Source organism: Festucalex cinctus, chromosome 7, assembly GCF_051991245.1.
Source record: "Festucalex cinctus isolate MCC-2025b chromosome 7, RoL_Fcin_1.0, whole genome shotgun sequence".
NCBI classification, from domain to species: domain Eukaryota; kingdom Metazoa; phylum Chordata; class Actinopteri; order Syngnathiformes; family Syngnathidae; genus Festucalex; species Festucalex cinctus.
Genome location: NC_135417.1, coordinates 8,558,480 through 8,577,473, shown reverse-complemented (window position 1 = coordinate 8,577,473; position 18,994 = coordinate 8,558,480). Strand labels below are relative to the sequence as shown.

General features: G+C 40.4%; 3 protein-coding genes across 11 annotated transcripts; 2 read left to right on the top strand and 1 right to left on the bottom strand.

Annotated features, from left to right (window-relative positions):
- Positions 1 to 518: 518 nt before the first annotated feature.
- Positions 519 to 15,435, bottom strand: LOC144022721 (cell adhesion molecule CEACAM20-like). 9 transcript variants are annotated; one of them, XM_077527752.1, is made up of 11 exons: positions 15,179 to 15,435; positions 14,636 to 14,685; positions 9,890 to 10,033; positions 9,413 to 9,533; positions 7,788 to 8,081; positions 4,485 to 4,535; positions 3,974 to 4,116; positions 3,565 to 3,888; positions 2,504 to 2,779; positions 1,927 to 2,172; positions 519 to 990 (listed from the first exon to the last, which is right to left on the bottom strand). In XM_077527752.1, exons 7-11 carry the CDS (start codon positions 4,023 to 4,025, stop codon positions 917 to 919), a joined length of 972 nt encoding a protein of 323 aa, XP_077383878.1. In that variant the 5' UTR covers positions 4,026 to 4,116; positions 4,485 to 4,535; positions 7,788 to 8,081; positions 9,413 to 9,533; positions 9,890 to 10,033; positions 14,636 to 14,685; positions 15,179 to 15,435; the 3' UTR covers positions 519 to 916. The 9 variants fall into 9 exon arrangements, with proteins under 9 accessions (XP_077383878.1, XP_077383879.1, XP_077383881.1 ...); XM_077527753.1 differs by having other exon boundaries at positions 7,788 to 9,533; positions 15,087 to 15,435; XM_077527755.1 differs by having other exon boundaries at positions 4,485 to 4,833; positions 7,788 to 9,533.
- LOC144022350 (cell adhesion molecule CEACAM5-like) lies at positions 5,646 to 12,983 on the top strand. Its single transcript, XM_077527080.1, has 10 exons — positions 5,646 to 5,691; positions 6,019 to 6,357; positions 7,747 to 8,025; positions 9,422 to 9,688; positions 9,820 to 10,092; positions 10,281 to 10,538; positions 10,638 to 10,746; positions 10,870 to 10,916; positions 11,299 to 11,339; positions 12,447 to 12,983. The coding sequence occupies exons 1-10, from the start codon at positions 5,646 to 5,648 to the stop codon at positions 12,693 to 12,695; spliced, it is 1,908 nt and encodes a 635-aa protein (XP_077383206.1). The 3' UTR covers positions 12,696 to 12,983.
- A 624-nt stretch (positions 15,436 to 16,059) lies between the features above and the next one.
- LOC144022722 (uncharacterized) lies at positions 16,060 to 18,994 on the top strand. Its single transcript, XM_077527760.1, has 5 exons — positions 16,060 to 16,163; positions 16,660 to 16,914; positions 18,078 to 18,359; positions 18,428 to 18,706; positions 18,784 to 18,994. The coding sequence occupies exons 1-5, from the start codon at positions 16,124 to 16,126 to the stop codon at positions 18,861 to 18,863; spliced, it is 936 nt and encodes a 311-aa protein (XP_077383886.1). The 5' UTR covers positions 16,060 to 16,123; the 3' UTR covers positions 18,864 to 18,994.

Below are 18,994 nucleotides of genomic sequence, written 5' to 3'. Positions count from 1 at the left end.
ACCACTTAACTTGCGGACTTCAATAGTTTAGTTCTGCACAACTGTTTTTTTAACAATAACTTTTTCACATTGATTATATTATAAAATATATAAAATTGTATATATAATATATTATGTAAAAGATAATTAGAATTCTTGTCATTGGCTGTTGTAAATAATCATCCAAATTATGCTGATCTTGATATATTTTTCACTTTCTGTATGTCGTGAATCTACATCACTTTTTGACTTTGACTTTTTGAATTTTACCATTTAATTCAGTTTTTCACTTTATTGTGATTTATTGACACGCGTCCATATTTATCATTACCAATAGGTTAACAAAAAAATAAAATTGTCTGTAACAAACAATGTTTATTTTTTTGAGTGCATATTAAATTGTACAACATTTTCATATTTCACTGCCAATGCCATTTAAAAAACTTATTTATGCAGGAAAGGTGGAGGAGTGACGAACACGTGCTGTATTAGTGCTTAGTGATGACCACATGCACAAAAACAAACCTTGATAGGCTACGTGACTTTTGATCACTGTTTATTGGACGTGAACATCCCGATAAGGCGTTATCAGAAACCCATCAGAACTGTGATCACTGTATCATTACACTGTAGCTTGACGGTGGATAATAAAAGAACAAAGTAAAAATGGCGGAAAGGTCAAACGAGGTTGAGATTGATGTCTTTAATGTGAGGGAATAATATGAATAAGTGACACATACATTAGCATTAACGGCTGTTGAAATGAACTACTATTAAAAGCTGTATGTCATTAAATATTACGCAGAATGTCACAACTCCTGATGTCATTTTTTTTTATTATTATTATAAGCACTTAAGCTAATGGGAGTATAACATTGGAGGAGGAGCAAGGGTGTATAGATACACTATAGGAACACATGACAAGTGTTGCAGTCTTTTAGATCCACATGAGTCCCAGTGATGTCAAGACAATGCAAACCACCGCTGACATGCTGAGGGCAGCACAGGAGTCTGCATCGGAATAGAGAAAGACGTTACTCAGTTTCCATTTGCACACATTACTAGCTTGGGCTTAATCACCTTTCGCTAAGCGACGACCCAAAGTAGGCAAGCTGGCCACTCACAATTGGTAGAAGACCTTCTTAATATTTGTTTTGCTCGTTTGAAAGGAAATTGTGGTTGTTTTAGCGTTGAGTCACAAGTGAACATTTCCAAAATTCCAAATATTTGCTTTGCTGGATGGATGGATGGATGGATGGATGGATGGATGGATGGATGGATGATGCCGGTTCGATGGAATGATGGATTGAATACTTGCTAACTTAGTATGGATGGACGGACGGATGGATGGATGGACGGATAGATGGATGGACGGACGGATGATGGACAGATGGATGGATGAATGATAGCTGGTTGGATGGAAAGATGGACTGATTACATCCTAGCTTAGAATGGATGGATGGATGGACGGATAGATGGATGGACGGACGGATGATGGACAGATGGATGGATGAATGATAGCTGGTTGGATGGAAAGATGGACTGATTACATCCTAGCTTAGAATGGATGGATGGATGGATGGATGGATGGATGGATGGATGGATGGATGGATGGATGGATGGATGGATGGATGGATGGATGGACAGTAGCTGGTTCAATGGAATGATGGATTGATTATATGCAACTTAGTATGGATGGATGGATGGTTGGTTGATGGATGATAGCTGGTTGGATGGAAAAATGGATTTATTCCATTCTAGCTTCGAATGGTTGGATTTGGATGGATGAATGGATGGATGGATGGATGGAGACACAAAGACAGATGGTGGTGGAAGCACCATGTTGGTTCAGAATCATACTTTTTTTGTAAAACTTAACAACCGTAACTAAGGGGCGTGGGTTCTTAGCGAAAGGTGACTATGCCGTGAGAACGAGAGCTCAAATACCCTCCAACATGTGCACCGCCGACACTTCCAAGCCGGTGATTTCGTTGTGCGCCGTGCAGGTGTACTTCCCCAGGTGGCGCTCTTCCATCTCCTCGATGTAGTACTGGGGACCGTTCGTGACCGTGCGCTTAAACTTCCAGGTGAACTTCGCCTTGGGCACCGAGTCGGCCGAGCAGAGCAGCGTGACGCTGTCCTCGAGTTCTGCGCCAACCGGATCCTGATCGATGGACGGTTCGTCAGGCCCGTCTGAAAAGAAAAGATGGAGAGAGGAGCTTAGTCTATTGGAAATTAATTTTGAGAAACAAAGCTCGGCAACCATTTACTATCAAAAGAGCCATTTTCATGACAAAAATCTGTTTGGAGCCACAAAACATTTGAAGATTGTGATGAAGGAAAAAGTGTGTTAAGTGTCAGTCTAATGTACTGAGGTTTTTCATATATTTTTAGACTTTTCTGCCTTTCTGTTAAATTTCTTACATTTTTGACAATGTTATGGACATAAGGTAATTTCTGCCTCTTCTTTCTTTTTTGAACATTTTTTCCTGTAATGTACTGTAAGATGGGGCGTTGTGCTTACAGAAGACTTTCAGCTTGCATTTGGCTGTCGCAAAGCTGATGGTGTTGCTGACGTTACACAGAAACACTCCAGTGTCCTGCCTGTCCATGGGGCTGATGGACAGCACTCGGCCGTCGTCGTAGAAGACGAACCTGCCGCCGGGGCGCAGCGGTTTGCCTTTTCTCATCCACACTCTGTTGATCACCGTACCCTCAGCGTCGCACGTCAAGTTGAGCGAGCTTTGACCTTCTATCAGGTTTTCTGTGGGACAGGCCATACCGGGTATGGACACGACACCTGTGCACGAAAAGGAAGGAAACAATGATAGCAGACATGGAAATAATGGAAAATTGGCTTTTAAATTGCTTTTATACAAATAGTCTGGTCTCGGGAGTGTTTGTAGATCCATCAAGTAAATATTTTGATTTTGTAAATATTATCCTTGATTTGCCAAATCAATTGTTGATTAATCTTATTTCCAGGATAAATAACTTGTCCCGGCAATATTACGCTGCTTAACTCATTTGTTCCCAATAACGTATTAATACGTTCTATTTTAAATATTACCATGCCCCCAAAGACGTATTTATGCGGTTTTTTTGTTTTTTTGTTTTGTTTTTTTTTTTGCTAGAGCATACAGAAGGCTTTGATGCAGCGTCTGTACTGAAGAGAATGCTTGAAGCAATGATGCTGATGATGATGAATGTTGCAAAACGCTCTTTTCTCCACTGTTTTAAACAGATTTGTGAATAATGATGAAACATAGCTATATTCTAATGGTAATTGCGGCAAAACGGAAACAGATGGAAAAAAATTTTTTTCCTGATAATCTTTCTTTTGTTAGGTTTCCTGTTTTTAGAACAATAGAACACAATATTCTGTGGTCCTTGCAAAATCCAGTAAAACAGCCTGGCGAGAAGGGGGTTGCTTCACTGATAAAGGCTGCGAGTGAATGACTTAATGCAACACTGTAATCCAAAAGAGGATTTCAGAACATTTTATGAAATGCTGCCATTTGATTTAAAATATTATTCTAAAAAGCAACTGAATTGATATTTCCAACGTCAGCTCATCCTACTCACTTTGCACGTCCAAGTGAACAAATCCTTGAATCGGGAGGCCGGCGTGCGGGATGATGATTAACTCGTATTCTCCGCTGTCTTCCTCCGTCAGGTTTCCGAGCACCAGGGATCCCGTGCTTTTATCCAGGGTGATCCTGCCCTGGTAGCCTTCTCCCACCACGTCCACGGTGGTCGAAGTGACCACACTGACGGTCGTGTTGAAGCTCCAAGTCAGCGCCAGAAAGGGTTCGGACGTCGGCGTCAGGGACGTGGCGAAGGTCACGCTGTGTCCGGGTGTCCCACGGAGCGAGTCGACCGGGATGATCCCGGCGCCGTGGCAAACACCTGAAAAAAAATAGTATAGCACGGTTACCATCCCTGACACATTCACAGCACGTTTAAAAACACATGAAACCGGCGTTGTTTATACCTGAAAACAGCAGCACAAAGACGGCTGCCCGGCAAAAAATATTGCACACCATCGCGTTTGATTCTGTCTGCTCCTCTTCTATTATTGTATAACTCGTGTCTGCTCTGCTTGAGCAGCAATGGAACGAGTGCCTTGGAGATTATCTGCAATAAAGAAGACATGATATCAACAACTTCTATACTCAGCACGCTTAATTATTACCTCCATTAACACCATCAACGTTACATAAGCAACAGTATGATCAATAATGCAGCCCGTCTGTCTAGAATAAACATTATTGTCATTGTTATTAAATGTTAAAAAAAAACATTGGAATTATCTCTACTTTCCTTTTAAAAAAAAATATAAAAATCAATGGCATTTTTTCAGAATTTACTGCTACGGTATTAGGGCACAATAATTGAACCTCAATGTCGAACACAAGAAAATCGTACCATTTAAATTTCACCTTATGTCTCCTTCAAAACCATATTCATAATATGGAACAAGACAAACAATCAAGGTAGCTTACATCCTTCTGAAAAGTGATGACGTGTGCCGCGTGTGCTGTTCCTCTCCAGTCCTGTAGGTGGTGTTAAGTACAAAGTTGACAAAAATATGTTTGACGAAATGTTTTGTGTAACATCCCCATCACCAAAATCCGCTTTTTATCATCTAGTTCCACAACCAGGCCCTGCATCAATTTTGAACAATCAATAAATCAACTGGTACATTTGGTGCATAGCTTGCATAGATGGGAAATATGATGCAAACGTTTGTTTTCATCCTGTTGGATCTCTGACGGCCGTCAGTTGGCTGCCACCAGCCACACACAGCAAGTTTTTGTTTTTTTTCAATGCAATTCTATCTTATGCTCAGACCTAATATGACAGTGAAGAATGGAAAGAAATAAGGGCAGATGTTTAAAAAAAAATGCAATTACATTAAAACATTTCCTCAGTCACTTGAACCCCTTCAAACGTTGTACCATTTTAATTAGCAGTAAATTTTAACGTATTATACCTTATGATAATTCAGGTTGAAATTCTTTAGGATTCAATTAAATAGTTCTAGAAAAATCAAGACTAGCCGGGCGTTTGTTGACCATGATCACAAAAAAGCTCAAATTCGCCTGGTTTATTGATATAACGTAAACTTTGCTCAGCCTCCAAATTGTGTAACGATGGTGGATGCTAGGATGAATCAGTGAATGGTGACTGTTGTTTTATTCTATGATATGTAGGCTTATTTCTATGATTTTCATGGGGAAAATTGTTTAGAAATGACAACAATGTGACATTAAAGTGTGGATTGCATATTTTTTTTAAAGACAAGCGTGAAATCCTGACCAAAATTACATAAAACTTCTAACTAATTCTGCTTTTTGGCTTTACCATAAAGCAATATACATACGGGTACATATATACCTTTGCCTGTGCCTTTGTATTGACTTGCAGCAGAAGCAGTAGAGGGCGACGCTGTGCCACGATTGTGGTTGCAGGTGTGACCTGCAGCTTCCGCGTTAACTGTCTTGACCCGATGCTGATGGACTGTGGCCCAATGTACAGGTAGGTAGGCTTCTGCCTCTACATGGACATGTACAATTCGAGCTGCTGGATGAGTACATTTATTGGTGGCACTTGAAGTTTGTTAGAGGCGGCATTCTCTGGTGTGCAAACTGCAGCGAGATTAAATGGACACACTAGCGGCGTTTTGCATCGTCTCTGTGGCTTTTACAGGTAAGGCTGCCCAACAATTCGAGTACTGATGTGGTTGACCTAAACATGGCGAGTGTTTGCTAAATTACTTAAGGGTGACGTGTGAACAGCATGTAGGTACTGTCGTCACAAACGCACTAAGTTGTATTTGTGAAATGTTGCTTTGTAGATTGAACAAGCCTGTCAAAGTGCAAGAAACTAATCCCCGGGCATAAATAATGATAGGGCACTTTAGAGCCTGGACAAATATTAATTTCACAATGATTTGAAGTTTCAAGTTTCAACCCAAGAGCGGATATTTTGTATCACTGGCTCAGTTTTGTTTTCTGGTCCAAATCTGTCCTGCAGGTTTGATTTCGGGATCCGACGTGCTGCCTGACGGGCCTCTGATCGCAGCCGTGGGAGGCTCGGTGAGGTTCGACACGACGTTGGATCTCACGGTGACGCCGTTCCAGACATTGTCCTGGACGTTTGACAACGGCAACGGCACAGAAGTACCCGTGATAACGGCCACAACTTCTCAACACAAGCCTCAGCCCGAGTATGATGGCAGGATCACTCTCTTCATACAGTCTGGATCTCTGGAGCTCAGAAAGCTGGCTCTCAATGACAGCGGAGAATACAGACTTTCTATTGTAACAGCTGACATCAACACAATCTCTGGATCTACCACACTGCAGACGCTTGGTGAGCAGATGTTTCTCCTGTCAAATCTGAGATGCTAATCAGAATGCACTGAATGTATTGTATGTACGTGTTTACACGTGACATACAGGATACACAAGGCTGCATGTGTTATTATTCATGAGAGAATTCCTTGTACACACCAAGGCTGAAATAATGCATCAATTCTTTATAGAGCTTGTCCGCATTAGACCTGGAGTGAGTAATCCGGACATTCTGGCAATTTCCTGGTGGGCCAGGCAGCTAAATATGCTGCTCAGAGCCGCTACTGAAGCCCGCAGAAGCATTTTAAAATCAGCAAATACTGTATAGGGTTAGAGATGGGCACGTCAATGAATTTTGATGGTCCATCATTCGCCGTGCATCAACAACCAGGACATCCTTCCGTCATTGTCAGTCCGTCATTATTTCAAAACAAACCAAACCAAACTCTAATCGTCAATCCTTCATCATTATTTTAAATGCGCTTCTGCATCGCTAAATTACAGCCGCTATTTTAGAGCTGTCAATAAGGCTCGGTATCTTTTTTTTTTTTTTTTTTTTAAATAAAATAAATACGAGACAGTCCACCAACTCTGTTTTAAAGGCAGGTACACATACACGCATGGCCGCCTGTCCGACTACCGATATGTAGAAAACACCTGCAGCACGCCTCTTCCAGCGTGTTTGCGAGAGGGCGCAGGAAGCTGGCCGTGCACTCCTCCTTGAGCAACATGACGCGCTAATTAAGCTTATTAAGTGTAGCGCTCGTTGTCCGCCCACTCCTCGTTGAGTAGCACGAGTCACGACGCACTGATTAAGTGTCATACGGAACTTTTTTTCTTACACCTCTCTCACAGGTGTTGTGCCAAAGTACGTACCCCCCCCGTAAAAAAATGTAAACTTAAAATTTCCCCCTCATTCGTTATTGGTCAACAAAACAGGCATCTGTCATTGGCGGAAGGACAAGTGTTATTTGTAAGGGCAGCAAAGCATGCTGGAAAAGCCTGTGGTGATCGAAAAGTTAGTGTCAGTCCGCTAAGTAGTGTACCAGAATTGGAGTGAGTAGTTGTCAAAATAAAAGCACTACCAGGTATCATGACATAAATGTATGGTTTTGGTGCCATGTTGTTGCTAGGAAATATGTTGGAGGACCTTCATTTAGACAGGCCATAAAAAAATTTTTTTTTTAAGTTTGCCGTTTGCCACCATTTTGTCCATCAGCAATTCTAAATATTTTCAATTCAAAGGTGAGTGTCCTGAATTTGCACCAAAATGGGCTCTTCTTTGACCCAAGTTTCATGAAAAATGAGTTTGGTTAATACTGCATGCTAACACTAGCGTAAAAAATACAGTCCCCCATAACCGCCAGCACCATTTTTCTAAAGATTTTGTGTTATTTCTCACGCACAGTTCCAGTCTCCAATGTAAAGGTAACGGTCAACAACACACACCTGGTGGAGTTCAACAGCACCGCCCGTCTGTCCTGTTCTTCGTCCGGATCATCCATCACCTTCCGTTGGCTGAACACCAGCAACGAGATCTCGGCCGGCGACAGAGTTCAGTTCAGCGACGAAGGCGCCACGCTCACCGTCGCCCCCGTCACCCGCTACGACCAGCGCGCGTTCGGATGTCGCGTGGCCAACGCTGTCAGTGAAGGCACCAGCGATTCCGTGGTTCTTTTCGTCAGCTGTGAGGGCCACTCTGGAAACATCTCAGCCAGCAAAACATTTGATCCACCTGTACAACTAAAAGAGATCCAACAGAAAAGTCACCAGTAAAATAATTATGCTAAGTAACATTTTAAAATTCTTCAAAATAAGTTAAACCTAGACCTTACACATTTCCCATTAAGCTTCATTTTAAAGTCGCTATCACAAAGACACACACACAAAAATTCAAAACACTTGACATTTACGCTCTTTTGTGAAAACAAAAACATCAAAGATTAATCTACATACCTGGAACTGAATGTCTGGATTGCTAAAAAGAGATAATAATACATTCCTGGGAATGAGTGAGGTAAGTCACCAGATGAGCTAACAGTTAGCCTAGCTTCTTCTATTTCTTCTTTTATTTCTTCTTCTTCTTGTATTTTTCTGTTCCTTCGATTTCTTCTTGTATTACTTCTTTTTTTGCTTTCTTTGTTATTGTATTTCTTCTATTTCTTGTGTTTCTTCTTCTACAATATTTCTTCTTCTATTTCAACTTCTTCCAATTCTTCTTCTTCTTCTGTTCCTTCTACTATTTCTTCTTCCAATTCTTCTTTTTATATTTCTTCTACTCTTTCTTCTTCCAATTCTTCTAGTTCTTCCTCTATTTCTTCTTGTATATTTCTTCTATATCGTCTGCTGCTGCTCCTGCTATTCCTCTATTTCTGCTACTGTTCTGGGATATAAGCCACGGAGGAGGTGGGACTTCCACCTTCCGGGTTTTCACACGTCAGCTTTGATTCCGGTTCCGGTCTGCGACGTGTGGGCTGCATCCTAATACTTGCGCTTCGGACTTTGTGCCCCTCGGTTGCGCGTTACCGTCGACGGGTGCGAGTGTGTCTGTTTCAGTTGTCCAAAGCAATTAAGAAAGCTGAGACGCCCGGTTCGGGGGGGGGGGGGTGGTCAGGGGTGTGGGTGCGAGTGTTGGAACGCGGTCAGCAGTGGCCGGAAACGGCGCTGATTTATGGAAACCCGGAAGTCCGTGGCATCTACCCCATTCTTTTATTTCTGCTGCTGCTTGCTGGTGCTGTTTTTTCTGGCAGCCTGGATGCCCTCTGATGCCTCTTATAGGTCATTCTCAGCACAACAACAGCTGGTTTGTCGAAGGGGACTCATTTTAAAGATCTTTATGTGTTTGGTGAGCTGTGTTGGTGATCTGGAGGATACCATACACTATAAGTCCGGATTTTTCTATCGTCGGGTTTCAGACATTTTAAAAATGTGTTAAATGCTACAACTTGGTACGCGTGTTTGACTAAGACTGTACAGGTGTGCCAAATGTTGTGGTCAGTGAATATATAACGTATTACGTTACGTATTTCCAAAATATCATGTGACTGTTTCCAAATATGTCATCTGCGCATCACTCTTTTCAGATGGCCCGGACGATACGCATCTTGATGCTTCTCCGCTGCAAGAATACATCGCCGAAGGGTCAAATGTCGTCCTTTCCTGCTCGGCCGACTCCAGACCGGCGGCTGTCTTTAGCTGGTTTTTGGACGGGAAGGAAATAATGATCAGAGAATCACAACTCCCGCTGATAAACATTCAGCAGAGTCAAAGTGGAAACTACAACTGCCGGTCCTTTAATGGCAACACTCAGAGATATAAAGAATCTCGGAAATTGCCGATTCAAGTGCTAAGTAAGACAATTACTCTCTATTTTATGCCAGTTTCCTCTTCAATTTGCATTGTTATTAATCTCTCAGAAATACAAATCCAGAAAATATTGTTTCTAGTTTGATTTGAAGAAATTAAATTCTGTGCTCAACAGAGAACATTTCCGGCACTTCAGTCATGCCATCAACAAGTCATCCAATTGAGGGGATGCCGTTGGATATTACCTGCAATGCCGTCGGGTCGGTCTTCTTTAGACAGTGGACGAAGGGCGGCTTGGCACTGGTCCCGGATGAGCGTGTGACGCTCCACAACAAAAACAGAACCCTGTCCTTCCGCGAGGCCACGAGATCGGACAGCGGCCCGTATTCCTGCCGAGTTATCAACCCCATCAATCAGGAAGAAGGAACCGTCAGCGTGCTTGTTAACTGTAAGCGATTCAAATGCTACTAATGTCGGAACAGAGAAGCACTTCAGTGCAACTCACGCAATAACATAATTGAGAAATGTTTGAGTGTTGATTCTGCACAGTCAGCTGTTAGTGTTTACGTAAAATCTCTCCAAACCCCAACCTATCTATCAAAGTTCTACAACTTCAACAGTTGCTCTGTCTCGCAGACGGGCCAGATCCTGTCCAAATCACGGGCCCGAGCCAAATAATCGTGAAGCGGACTTTGACGTTAACCTGCTCCGCCGCGTCCGTCCCACCTGCCACATACACGTGGACGCTACTGAACCACACGGAAGCGCTGCATAATTCTTCGACGTTCGTCAAAGACAACATCAACTTTTCCGACAGCGGGAGCTACGTCTGCAGCGCGATGAACCATATTACTGGGAAAAGCATATTTGCAGTACATCAGTTGGCTGTGACAGGCAAGTAGAAGCATCGATTCTTAAAACAGGCATTTGGAACATGCTGTAGCATCATCACACCATATGGGAAGAGAGATTTCTGGTTGTATACGTCGACAGATGAACCAGTTAATCCGTGGCCAGCTGGTGTCATCGCTGCCATCGTAGTGGCGTGTTTAGTCATCTGCGCAGCAGCTGCTGGTGGCGGATATGTTTTTTATCGTAAACGGTAAGTAAGTATACTACATTCCCGTTAATGTCTGAGCCAAAAGTTAGACGAAATAAACATTTTTTGAGAAGAGAGCCTAACTGAATGCAAAAATCATCCTTACGTTACAATGTCACAATACAGGAACAAGCTGAAGAATCGCTCCGACAGAAACACCTCTGACAAGACAGGTAAGTGTCCTCATGAGAACGATTCGATTGAAACTTTTTGTACTTAACTCATTCACTCCCAGCCATTTTCACAAAAAAATCACGTTCGCTCCCGGCTGTTTTACTGGATTTTGACTGATTTTGCAAGGCCCACAGAATATTGTGTTCAATTGCTATAAAAGGATCAAAGCCTTCTGTATGCGCTAGCATAAAAATAAAAAATAAAAAAAACAACAACAACAACAAAAAACTTATAAATATGTCTTTGGGACAGGTAAAACATTTTTAAAAAAAAGTATTTATACGTTATTGGGAGCAAATGAGTTAATCACACTCAACTGAATGTGATGTTGTTGATTGAGTTAAGAGTTCTGGATTGGATTTTGTATTTTTTTTTTTGCAGGAGGAAAAGGCCAGCACAACACAACAGAAACCAAAAATCAGGTACAAAAATTCAGTTAGTGCAAACAGACATAGATAGACAAACATTTAGACATCCTCCAAGAATCAGGAAGTCGTCTCCCAACTGAGGAACCGATCACTGTAAAACCCGATGAGTTACTTCAACACAAAAAAAGGAAACCGATTGTGCTCATTGAAGCCATTTCATTTAACATTTATACATTGGTAAATGGACTGAGTGTAAGTTTAACTTTTACTCAAATTTACTGTACTTTCTCGTGTGGCTCTTTCGAACTTTGAGGCACTCAAAGTGCTTTAACATTGTCTTGGTTGCGGGTTCGACGCGCAGCTCTTGCCACCATGTCAACGTTTTACTTAAGCAAGAAACTGCACTGCCAGTTGCTCCTGGTTCTGTGTCATCAGTACAAAAAAAAAAAAAAAAAGTTATTGGGGGAAAAAAAAAAAAGTTAAAACTGAGTTATTGCTACAAAACTTTTGCTACTTCAGACTTTTGCACAGCACTGCACATATTTCATTAATCCACAAAATGTTTTTTATTATTTTGTATACCGCCTGTAAAAACAGACAAAAGGGGGTACAATGTCAATTGGGAAAAACCTTTCCTTCAGAGGTAGAAGCTGAACTGTAACAACACGAGTGTTTAAAGGAATGATTGTAAGGAAATAGAATCTGATCTACAGTGATAATGTTACCATCATAAAACTTTTGCTTGACTGTGTAAAGTTTTTCGCCATTCGCAATAAAGCCCTGCCTCCGATTGATCTAAAATTTAAGATTTAGTATCAACAAGTAGTACACCAAGTTTCATTTGAATCAAAACCTGTTTGGCTAAACCCACCGGGTGTTTTGTCACAGAAACGACCCATTACGAATCCAAAGTGGCGATTTTGCGGGATGTGGGTGGCTCAAGTAAGAGCGCTACCGATATTTTGGGGATTTCTGAAATCTGACATAAGAAAAAACGAGCAATTCATCGCTTTTCATTGATGACTGATGAGCCTGGGATCATGTTTGTATTTCTTTGGACTTTGAACCAGGAAGTAGATACTTCGCTAACAGTTTTATTGTTCTCTTGTTAGAGAAGTGGTACTCGTGGTTATTTATTTACGCTTTGCGTCTTTCAACCAGGAGTTGATCTATGCAGACCTGAGTAATCGCCACCAAAAGGAAAAGGACGGCGGGAGAGTCCAGCTGGAGCTCCGGGACGGCCAGACAGAATACGCCGAGGTCCGAGTGAACAACGGGCCTCCTTCCTACGACGCGCACATGCGACGCATGAAGAGGCGAGCCCCTCAGCCGTTAGAAGCCAACGAAGGCCGCCCTCAGGTTCACAGCGACCAGTCGTATCGCGGAAGTCCAGCTCTGTCAACAGTTTGACGTCACATGCGGTCACACTTCCTTAATGGAGCGCTAATGAAGGCTTGCTGTTTGCGTAGTCAATTTGAGCGCGTGTTAATCATTCATCTGATGACTGAGGGTTGCAAATGCAACGTTGCAGATTGCGATTTTACACAGATCTGATCGGATGGATCGGAGTGCAAATGTTTTGCATTTTCAACATCTTTCCAACAATTTTAAATAATTTACAGGGCCGGATTTGATGGGTGTTTGGTTCTCCCCTATTTTTCGTGTATTGAATGTTTATCAGTGTTGTTGTGAGGGTGTCGACTGTACAGTAAATAAACAAGTTATTTAAATAGATTGAACAGATTAGTCATCTCATGATCAGATTGGCAATCGGTTATATATATATATATATATATATATATATATATATATATATATATATATATATATATATATATATATATATATATATATATATATATATATATATATATATATATATATATATATAATTATTATTATTACTATTATTATTTTTTTATTTTTTTTACTCACCAATCGATGATCGACTTCAAAATCCTGATCGTGTAACGCTTACTGTCTGCATGAGTTGATCCGAAATGTATTTATTGATTTTATTTGTCGATTTTTTTTCTGTTATTCATCTGTCTCTGTTAATCCTCAGTTAACTGATTTAATAGAAATCCAGGAATAGTGCAATTTAAGACATTTAACATGTATTTATTTTTTTATGTTTTTTTTTTTTTGAACAATTGGATAAGTGTAATTAAATCTATTATAAATAATAACATGAAAACATACTAAATAGTACAATATAGTTTTACATATGCTGCACATTTAACAAGGATTTATTTATGTCAATAAATAAGTCTTACTGTACCTAATTACAAATAATGCAACAAGAATACATTTTTTTTCATTTTATGAAAAAAATGGGAGTAATATTGCTTGAAAAGCAGCATGAATTGTTATTTTATTACTAAAATTAACCATTTAACTATTTTTTTTTCTTCAGTGCACTCAAGTAGGCCTCAATTCAGCCATCATCAAAGTATTAACTGTGTTGTTGTTGTTTTTTTCTGTTTTACAACACTCAGTCCGCCCCCTTCAACTACTGGGCCAATGCCGAATACGACGTTCGTTACCATGACGACCCACGGTCAGAGCTAGGTGGTTGCGACGATGCGGGAGACTACTTCTAGCCTATGGTGTGAAGAAAAAAAAGAAAAAAAAAAGAAAGCCTCCATAAAGATATAAAGATGAATCTTTTTTTTTTTTTTTTTTTTTTTTTTCCTCTCACTTGTGGACGCATCACTTCATCACCAAGCCTCTAGATTATACTTAGAGTAGCGGCTACAAGTCCAAACGCAGATACCCTGTCTCCGCCTTCGCCAAACATTCAAGTATGTGGCAGTTCTCAGACGCTCGCGTTGATGACGCTGTAAGCTAACGCTAATATATGCTAACGCGCAGCTCTGCTTAAAGATTGTGCTTCCATGTGATGGCCAAATTCTGGTTGGCACTTAAAAATAGTCTTGCTGCTAAATTACGCCAGAGACACTCTGTGTGAAAGCCATTTTATGTCACAGATAGTCAACATGGCTCGCTCACAAAAATATGTCAAATTTCCAAAATGTGCTTCTTAAGTACTGTAAATGTAAAGTGGTGCTGTTCAGTTCACTTCTCGATGTACAATATATCCCCATAGCGTCCGAATGTGCATGAATGTATTGATCTGACCAAAGTGAATGTAGCTCATTTAAATATTGTTTTAAAGGTTTTTCAAAAGTGTAAAGTGGACTAAAAGAGTCATGTGAATGTGATGTCTCTCAAAGGGACAAATTAAACATTTCTTCTTGTGGGTTGTGTCCGTACTTCTTCTTCTTTTTTTCTTTTTTTTATCTTCACATCGTTAAAAGGTTGTAAATGTTATCTAGCTAGGAACTCACCTATTTATGGCCTTCACAATCTGCACGTGCTGTCCAAGCTGAGCAGATACCTGTTAAAAGATCATCCAATGAGAAGCCGGCAAATAAGGTTAAAATATTACATGGGAATGGAAATATATGGACAAAGTCTGATTATTATCCATCTACAGTCGTCATTCACAGGGCACTTATATGGAGAAAGACAATCCATTTACATTCACACCGTCACCAAGTAGGAATTATGCTGCCCAAAAAGTGGGTTTGGTAACAAAAATAATTTTTCATTTATTACATTTTGGTGGATTTTAGCAAGAATTGTGGAAGTTGATAGACAAGATTTGTTTTCATATGCCACATAAAATGATGTAGTGGGCAAGATTTTGCCCCCGGGCCGGAGATTGACAGCTCGGGACATTTCAAAATTCTACCAAGCACTGCTTGCCAGGTGTTAGCAGACAGGTACTGTACCTACCTATTGAAAGTTCCACATTTTAAAGTCATTAGTCTGCCGGACATTTTCTACATCACTGGGTGCTTTTTTTTTTTTTTTTTCATCGTCCTTACTTGTTGAACTCTAAATATGGCGGCCATTGATTGCGTTTGGGCAAAATGAATTCATGTCTTCCGCGTCGTTCTCTTTTCACTTAAGCAACTTTCCCACTCGCCACTTGCAAAAAATGCGCTGAAGCATGATAACATTAACAATAATCATTAAAATGTGTGCGCTACACTAACTAAACTACAGTCTTTGCCGTCGAATTCTGGCGGGTTCCGACATTTCCTTGACGGCTACATCACGTGACTGTGTCCAGGTGCGTCATTGGTTCATCGCTGTGACTCTTTCTGATGCGTTCACAAAGACTTGGGGAAAAGTACGGTGGATTTGTTTGTTTACTATGCAAACTGATAACAATTGCGTTCAGGTACACTTGGTGAATGGGTAACTTTTATAAACACAAAATGTGTCGAAACTACGCACAAGCCCCTCCAAAGTACACAGGGAGCTATTTGTTGTGAAATTCCAATTCCAAGGTGTTTTAGAGCGCAGTAGAATTGTAATACACCCAAAGTGCAAAGTCTGGAAACATTCGAATTACAGGAATTCAACTATAAAAGAAATAATGTTTTATTTAAAAAAAAAAAAAAAAAAGTAAATAAAAAGTGAAATGTCCCATTATGTAATTAGTTGTCAATGAATATTTCTCAAAAGCTTGTCAATATTTGTTTATGTTTATGCGTTCAAGCGAAAGGTGAAATAGCGCCCTCTGGTGGGTAACGACCTGAACGCGCCCGTTATCGATTGCTAAATCCCGGATGGCTTTGGTTTCTCGTTACTGCTCACCTCTGGGAAATTTCCACTTTGTCAAACATCGTCTTGCACAATATCCCATAGTTTGTTGTGAAAATGAAGGCGTGGCCAAGTGTCATACAAATAAGGTCTCTTCGCATACAAAATATTAATTCTGTTGGAACGCCACAACATTAACATATATTCCATGCTGGGAAAAGATGGTCGCCATCTACATTGTTTTGATGCTGGTACTGAATGGTAAGAGAGCATCTTCAAAATAAATGTACATATTATGTATATTGATATATTACCTAGCGCTGGATCGATCTTATTTATCATCATTATTAATATTATTTAATAATGTTTTAATATTATTGTAAATCAATGTGACCAGTTTGAACGTCAAAGAACCGTACTTGATGAATCAATTAACATAGCTACCTATTATTAATATCATAAAGGGGTAAGGTCAATCAAAATTGTATCTAAATAAATGTTTGAATACATACAGCTATAAAAGATTCTAATTTGGGGGAACTTAATAGCTATACTAACTGAATTAACTAATAACGGAACTGTGTTTAACAAATACATACTAGATTAAAAAAAAAAAATAAAAAAAAAAACGTTTAAAACGCCATAAGTTCCTTATCATATGCGCAACAGTTTGAACACTGAATTAAGTGAGCCTTCACACACCACTAGAGGGAGCCAGTATAACAGGCCTCTCCATCTTTTAATCCCCGTCGTGCAGGTGGGCAAGCATTAGGCTTCAAATTGAAAATTAGTTGGACTGGAAGCGTGACCGCCGGGTCCAGCACCACATTCACGTGCTCGTCCAACTGCTTGGCGAACTGCACCTACTCCTGGTCCTTGCTGGGCCGAACGTTCAATGGGAGCACGCTCACCTGGACGCCGGATGGACTGCACCGGTCGGTGACGCTGCAGTGCACGGTGCGAAAAAATACGGGAGACTCCAGCACCACCAGGACCATTCTGGAAATTAAAAGTAAGTACAGTGCAGCAAATTTACTACAATATTGGTGGTAGTAGACCCTACTTGGAGTGTGGCGGAGTCTCGATCTGTTTACCTAACAAAACAAAAACAACTTTGAGTGGGTTTTATGCCACTCCCAGTTTGCTTTCAAAATAAACAGAACTAAAAAGAAATACATATTGTGTATAGCAGGGGTGTCCAAACGTTTTCATTTGAGGGCCACATACAGAAAATCAGAAGGACGCAAGGGCCACATAATGTTATGAAGAGAAATTGTGTTTAGTTCTAAAAATTGTACAAATAATTTACTTGTGCTTTTGCATATTTAGAAAAATGCAGCATATAAACCAATTTATTCCAATTTATTTGTAATTTGGCAGTAGGGTTATTATAGTTTTGGAAATTTTCATTTTAGTTTTTATTTTGATTTGAGTTTTTTTATTTTTTTTTTATTTTGTTAGTTTGAATTAGTTTTCAAGGTGGGTCTGTTAGTTTTTTTTTTATTAGTTTTAGTTCTTTAATAAATGCTTAGTTTTAGTTTAGTTAGTTTCAGTATTAGTTTTAGTTTTTTTCAATGTGTCTTACAGGTGCGCAATATTTAAAAAAACACCATGGGCGCAACGTCATTATTCCGGTTTATATCAAAATAAATCTACTAAAAATCACATTTAAAATCACCCCCAAAGGCTCATGCATTAAATTTATTAGCAAAGACTAAAATGAAGGACATTTTTGCTATAATAATAGTTAGTTTTATTTTAGTTTTGTAAACATAAAATGTAGTTTCAGTTAGTTTTCTTTTTTTTTTTTAAAGCATCTTCGTTTTTATTTTATTTCGTTAACGAAGTTGTTGTTTTGAATTTTTGTTTTTTTCGTTAGTTTTAGTTAACTAAAATAAACTTTAATAGCACATGTGTTTTTTGACACCCTCCCTTCTTACTTTGACTATCTCCAAACATTTTTGTTTTTATTTTATTTGAACTGAGTCAAATGCCATTTTTAGCATACGTCGCGGGCCACAAAAAAATGGACGGTGGGCCGCAAATGGCCCCTGTGCCTTAGTTTGGACACTACTGGTGTATAGCTTGGGCTAAATCAAGCCCATTTAAGAAAAAAAAAAGTCACCTAAGCAGGTATTTGTATCGATCAGCGTATGCACTATTTTACATTTACAGATCCAGTGTCAGTACAAATCAGTCCACCTGGTTCGGTCCCATCTCTGAACCGGTCCGTGGATCTCGTCTGCCACGTTGATGGAGCGCCACCTCCCACTTCCTCTGCGGAGCCGGTGGTCTGGTACAAAGACGGCCAGAAGGTGATCTGGCGGGATCATATGGACCTGCTCCGAAACACGACACTCCATTTTGACTCGCTGCTACCATCTGATGTCGGATTCTACAATTGTGAGGCCGTCCTGAACGAGAGGAGGGTTTCCGGTCTGGGCTACCTGCTAAGCGGTAAGTACGTCAGAAGCCGACCGTTTTGAGTCACCCGAAATTGACTTTTGAAATGTTTTTTGTTGCAGTTGATACACCGTGGAACGTCAGCATCAGCGGGCCCGACGACGTGTTTGCGGGACGACTCAGCACGTTCACCTGCTTGATGACGTGCACCTTGAACGTGGACTGCGCCATGCGGTGGCCGTTCGACGGCGGCTTCCCCCTCGGAAGCTACGTCTCGGTGCATGAAGACAAGCTCTCGTGGATTCCCTACGCGGTGGGAACGTTTCAGAATCTCACCTGCGTCGTGGAAAACGTAGCGGCCGGACGCTCGGCCGAGGCCACCAAGATGGTGGAAGTGAAAGGTAACAGCTGGATGATCGGATGGCTCAGATATTGTTCAATTGACGCTAATAATAAATTCAATTCTCTTCCTCTGCAGGTGTTCCTCTCTCTGGATCCTTACAGCTCACTGGATTGTCCATTATGGTTTTCGGAATGGCTCTGATATCGATGATTTAATCATAACTCACAGTGTTACTTGTATATTATACATTGTTGTCTTTTTTTGTTGTTGACTTATTCTGTATTTTCTGAAAGAATTTCATCAACGTTGACTTTTGAAGTTCTTGTTGTGTAAAGTTGGAGTGACT

What these genes read in the sequence shown, in the direction of transcription:
- LOC144022721 (XM_077527753.1), bottom strand. Translation starts at nt 4,025, where the DNA reads ATGGTGTGCAATATTTTTTGCCGGGCAGCCGTCTTTGTGCTGCTGTTT. An exon ending in ATGCAAGCTGAAAGTCTTCT is followed by an intron (nt 2,173 to 2,503) that starts GTAAGCACAACG and finishes TTTTCTTTTCAG; the next exon opens with ACGGGCCTGACGAACCGTCC. An exon ending in GGCGGTGCACATGTTGGAGG is followed by an intron (nt 991 to 1,926) that starts GTATTTGAGCTC and finishes ATTCCGATGCAG; the next exon opens with ACTCCTGTGCTGCCCTCAGC.
- LOC144022350 (XM_077527080.1), top strand. Translation starts at nt 5,646, where the DNA reads ATGGACACACTAGCGGCGTTTTGCATCGTCTCTGTGGCTTTTACAG. An exon ending in TACCACACTGCAGACGCTTG is followed by an intron (nt 6,358 to 7,746) that starts GTGAGCAGATGT and finishes TCTCACGCACAG; the next exon opens with TTCCAGTCTCCAATGTAAAG. An exon ending in CGTCAGCGTGCTTGTTAACT is followed by an intron (nt 10,093 to 10,280) that starts GTAAGCGATTCA and finishes TCTGTCTCGCAG; the next exon opens with ACGGGCCAGATCCTGTCCAA.
- LOC144022722 (XM_077527760.1), top strand. Translation starts at nt 16,124, where the DNA reads ATGGTCGCCATCTACATTGTTTTGATGCTGGTACTGAATG. An exon ending in TTTGATGCTGGTACTGAATG is followed by an intron (nt 16,164 to 16,659) that starts GTAAGAGAGCAT and finishes CCCGTCGTGCAG; the next exon opens with GTGGGCAAGCATTAGGCTTC. An exon ending in GACCATTCTGGAAATTAAAA is followed by an intron (nt 16,915 to 18,077) that starts GTAAGTACAGTG and finishes TTACATTTACAG; the next exon opens with ATCCAGTGTCAGTACAAATC.